The following is a 4,641-nucleotide window of genomic DNA, read 5'->3' as shown; positions in this document are numbered from 1 at the left end:
GGAAGAGAAAGAAAAAAAGAGGCCTTTGCTCGGGAAGTCTTTTAAATAATGGATAATCTGAGTGGCGCCGTGAAAATGAGTTTGCATGGGATAGGACACATATTGACTGAGTTTGTTAACGGCATAAGAGACATCCAGTCTAGTGTTGGTAAGATATATGAGGTGACTAAGTATCCGTCGAAATAGTTTTTGATATAAAAAATGACTGTTATCTGATTGAGGACAGTTTGAGATTTTGAATCATGAGAGTGGATATTGGTTTGCATTGAAGAAGACCTATGTCATCAAAAGACCAACGGAAAATTTGAGTGCTCCAAGGTCTTTGATTTAGAATGAAGAATGGATAAATTGTTTGACATAATTGATCTCATAAATATTCTCCCAGTTAAAACTATATGATCTACATACACCAATAAAACAGTAAAATGAGAAGCATGAAATTTTGTAAAAAGAAAGTAATCATGTAAAGATTGAGTATACCCTAAGGTAATGAGAGCATTGGTAGCTTTTTGGTTCCAACTTCTACTAGCTTGCCTAAGCTCATATAAAGATTTTTTTAATTTGCAAACTAAGTTATTATGAGGAGGTTGGAATCCAGGGGAAATATGCATGATGACCTCTTCCTTGAGGTCACCATGATGAAAAATGTTATTTATATCTAACTGTAGTAAAGGTCATCTTTTGGCAACCTACAAAGCAAGAACAAGACGAACATTAGTCACTTTTACGACAGAAGAAAAAGTTTCAAAAATGTTAACCCCTTCTTGTCGAGTATAACCTTTTGCAATAAGGTGGGGGTTGGGCGTTTCTAGACTACCGTCAACCTTAAACTTGTTTTTGAAGACCCGTTTACAATCGATAATGTCCTTTCTAGGAGGTAATTCAGTGAGTTCCCAAGTATTTTTCATTTATAGGGCATAAATTTCATTATTCATGAAAATTTTCCAAGCCTCATGTTTGATGATTTGTTGATAAGTTTTGGGCTCTATAAAGAAAATAGAGAAATAAAATTAAAAATACATGAGAATGATACCATATTATGAATACAAAGAATTCTTTTGGAATTGAAGAAGTAAAGATACACAGAAGTCGTACCATCAAGTTAACACATATCGGACTACAACATAGGCAGTAAATTTACACAAGAAAAATAAAATAACTATAATTTAACAATTTTCATCAATACAACAACAAACCATTATATTATGTGAGAGTAGTTAGTATTTAAGATCTCGATTTACTTGTTAGGTGTTTGTCGGATGGCGTTGCTTTTTCATAAGTTAAAAAACGTTTTTTATTTTTATTATTCATTTGTGTCGTGAATTGCTTAATTATTGAATTAACATTTTAATTTTAATAAATAGATCAATTGATTTTTTAAATCATAAGTGTTGGTTAAATTGCTTTTCAATAAATTTTTTTCTATATATTTAATGTGATACTATAATTAAATATATGATTTATAAACATTGATCTTATATAAATATTATATTATTAAAAATAAATTTATCAATAAAATTGTGTTACCTAAAAAATAAATTTACAAATAATTATAATTATACATAAAATACTAATTAATAAATTAGTCTATAAAATATTTAAATTTTATAAAAAAAATTTAATTAATATTATAATAACAACAATGATAAAAAATTACATATTCAATCGATATATCATATCATAAGTTCTAATAATAAAAATTTAAATATAAATTATTTTAATTAATATTATATAATTTTAAATATATGTTTTTTAATTTATAAAAATTCAAAAATTAATTTAACCAATATCTACGAATTTAAAAAACAAATTGTTTATTCGATCGTTCCAATGATTGTTAAAAAAAATTAAGACACGTGAAATCATATTTCATTGCAAGCGTCGAGACTCATCCACAAACCAAACATACCCCCCGTTCATTTTGACACGAAGAATGATACGTGTACAACAGTCGACCCCTCACCACACGTGCCATTCTCCCATTCATTTTCACAATGCAACGTGGCACTTAACCACCGCCGAATACGAAACATTAAAAACCGAACACCAATCTTCACAAAACACCGAAAACAAAGTTGAATCCAAGAACAACAAAAAAACACAAAAACAACAATGATGAACATTATAGCTTTGAGTTTATTCATAACATCACTCACCGCATCAAGCATTTTCTCTCCGAATCAAAAACAAGCACCAAACACAATCGTCAAGGAAGGACACAGAGTCGTTGTTGTTGAATACGATCAAGATGGTTATCAAAACACCAAAATCTCAATCTCACCAGAACAGCAACAACATCAAAATGATTTCACCAACATCGATTCTAGTATCCTAGAAAACACCAAACACAAGATCAAAGAGGCTGCTTCTGTTCTCCCAAACATGGGCCAAGGAATTTCACAACATTCACAAGATAGTTATAACATTCTTCACGCTCCTAATGCTAAAGAGCTTATTTGTGATGCATATGGAAAATGCAAAAACGCAATGGAGAAAGCAAAAGACAAGGCACAAGAAACAATGGAAAAGAAAAAAGATATTATTCATTCAAACAAAGAAGCAGCAAAGGAAGTTGGCAACACTGTTGTTGATGCAGTCGACAAAGCAAAAGAAAAAGTGTACGATAAAGCAAATGATGTTCAAGGATACACAAAAGAATCAATGGAGAAAGGAAAAGAAATGGGACAAACGTTTAAGGAACACGTAGTTAGGAACGTGACAGAGGCGAAAGATGGAGTGAAAAAGTTTGTGTCTTTATCAATGGAAAGTGTTGCTAATTTGATGAGTGTTGCTAATTTGTTGGGTTTTGCAAGTGGTTATGGAATGAATGTGTGGATCACTTTTGTTTCAAGTTATGTTTTGTCGAGGGTTATGCCTAGACAACAATTTGCTGTGGTGCAGAGTAAGATTTACCCTGTTTATTTTAGGGCTATGGGTTATTGTTTGGTGATAGCTTTGTTGGGTCATGTATTTGGACATGGAAGGAAACATAAAGGTGGTGTATTGCAAGCTTCTAACCTTTTGGCTTCTCTTTTAACTGTTTTTGTTAATTCTGTTTACTTGGAGCCTCGTGCTACAAAGGTACGTAATTGATTGAAAGAAAGTGTAAAAATGTTTTAACTTGAATTAATCTCTTATTTTTGGTATGGTTATGTTAAAATCCTGGTTACAATTTTTGATCATTTGATAAGGCTATTTAATTAATTGATTGATTAAAAAATCTATGCTTGTTTTGCACAATAACTTTGGTCCACATTAATGTGAAAATCCTTTCTCGTTTGAGACTTATAGTATCTACAATTGGTAGATAGATGAGTCTCTTAATAATTTTGTCTAGGGTTTGATTCCATTATATTTATTGTTTAATAGACAAATATTAGCTGCTGAAGAAATTGTTTTAGGCCACTAATTCATTATGTCCATGTTTGGATGTCTGGAATGACAACGAATTTGAGAGTATCGGTGTGTTATTATGATTTTAGCAAAATCTATACTTTAGAGCTTCAACAAAAATTTAGTGTCAATTCCAATGTTCACTGTGTAAGCTTAATTTTAATGCTACTACCTTCCCTTTTGATTTGCTTAATGCAAAACAAAGAATGAAAGTTCTTTGCAATCTCAGAACTCTCAAGTTCCTGTATATGCACAACATGGTTTCTGATTTTCTTAAATTTGTTGTGATTAATTATGCAGTTTGTATGAACTTTACAAATAATGCTTATTGGAAGAAAAAGAATTTAATAAACTTGAGAGTTTCTCAAATATGTGTCAGTGTGTTGTAGGCTTATACTAAACATTCATTATTAGAAATTAAAATGACTCAGTTATTTTGTTGTTTTGAATGATCAGTTGATGTTTGAAAGGATGAAAATAGAGAAAGAAGAAGGAAGAGGAAGAGAAGATATAATAAATGCAGAACGTAGCAGAACTACCGAAGAGCATCAAAATTCACCAGATCCTAAAAAAACCTCTACAACTACTACTAGCAATCTTGCTGCTGAAAGAGCAGAATCCCTCTTACAAAGGAAAGAGCATGATGATGCTGTTAGAGCAAGGATAGTGAAGCTTAATAACAAGCTCAAGAAATTGAATTCTTATTCTTCATTCCTTAACATCCTGAATCTTATGTCCCTTACATGGCATCTTGTTTATTTGGCTCAAAATGTTCACCATAGTTGCTAAATCAAATTATGTTGTAATAATTTTAGATGGTAATTAATTATTACTTGTTTTCTGTGTTGTTTGTAATGATACATGCAATGATGCAGTGACTGTAGTCTTGAGATTTGTGTCTTTCTTGTTTGGTTTAGTTGAGACTCATGTTACATAGTTGAGAATAGTGTGAATATGTAGTTTGTATTTAGTTGTTTCTTAATTTTGTAAAACTCTTATTAGGTTAATGTTATTACATTGATTTTATTTCGATCTCATGTTCACATCACTACTTTTCTGAAGTATTATCTATTTGGGTTATTTATAAACTATTCTTTTTTTTAATTCTGAAATAATGTCGGATTTTTTTGGAAAAAATTTAATATGGTTAATTAGAGAGTAGTTCTTGGTCCTATGACTCACTTTGCTTGTAGTACAGGCACGGTATTAAATACTAGTCAGAATCTCAATACAAGAGAGAATCTTGTT

The 4,641-nt window shown here is 30.8% G+C and overlaps 1 protein-coding gene across 1 annotated transcript; it reads left to right on the top strand.

Annotated features, from left to right (window-relative positions):
• Positions 1-2,049: 2,049 nt before the first annotated feature.
• On the top strand, positions 2,050-4,425 carry LOC101512941 (uncharacterized). Its single transcript, XM_004516077.4, has 2 exons — positions 2,050-3,081; positions 3,850-4,425. The coding sequence occupies exons 1-2, from the start codon at positions 2,113-2,115 to the stop codon at positions 4,180-4,182; spliced, it is 1,302 nt and encodes a 433-aa protein (XP_004516134.1). The 5' UTR covers positions 2,050-2,112; the 3' UTR covers positions 4,183-4,425.
• The last annotated feature ends 216 nt before the right edge of the window (positions 4,426-4,641 follow it).

The sequence above is a fragment of the Cicer arietinum genome, chromosome 6 (assembly GCF_000331145.2).
Source record: "Cicer arietinum cultivar CDC Frontier isolate Library 1 chromosome 6, Cicar.CDCFrontier_v2.0, whole genome shotgun sequence".
NCBI lineage: Eukaryota > Viridiplantae > Streptophyta > Magnoliopsida > Fabales > Fabaceae > Cicer > Cicer arietinum.
Note: the sequence above shows the minus strand (reverse complement) of the source record. Positions and strands in the feature narration are given on the sequence as shown.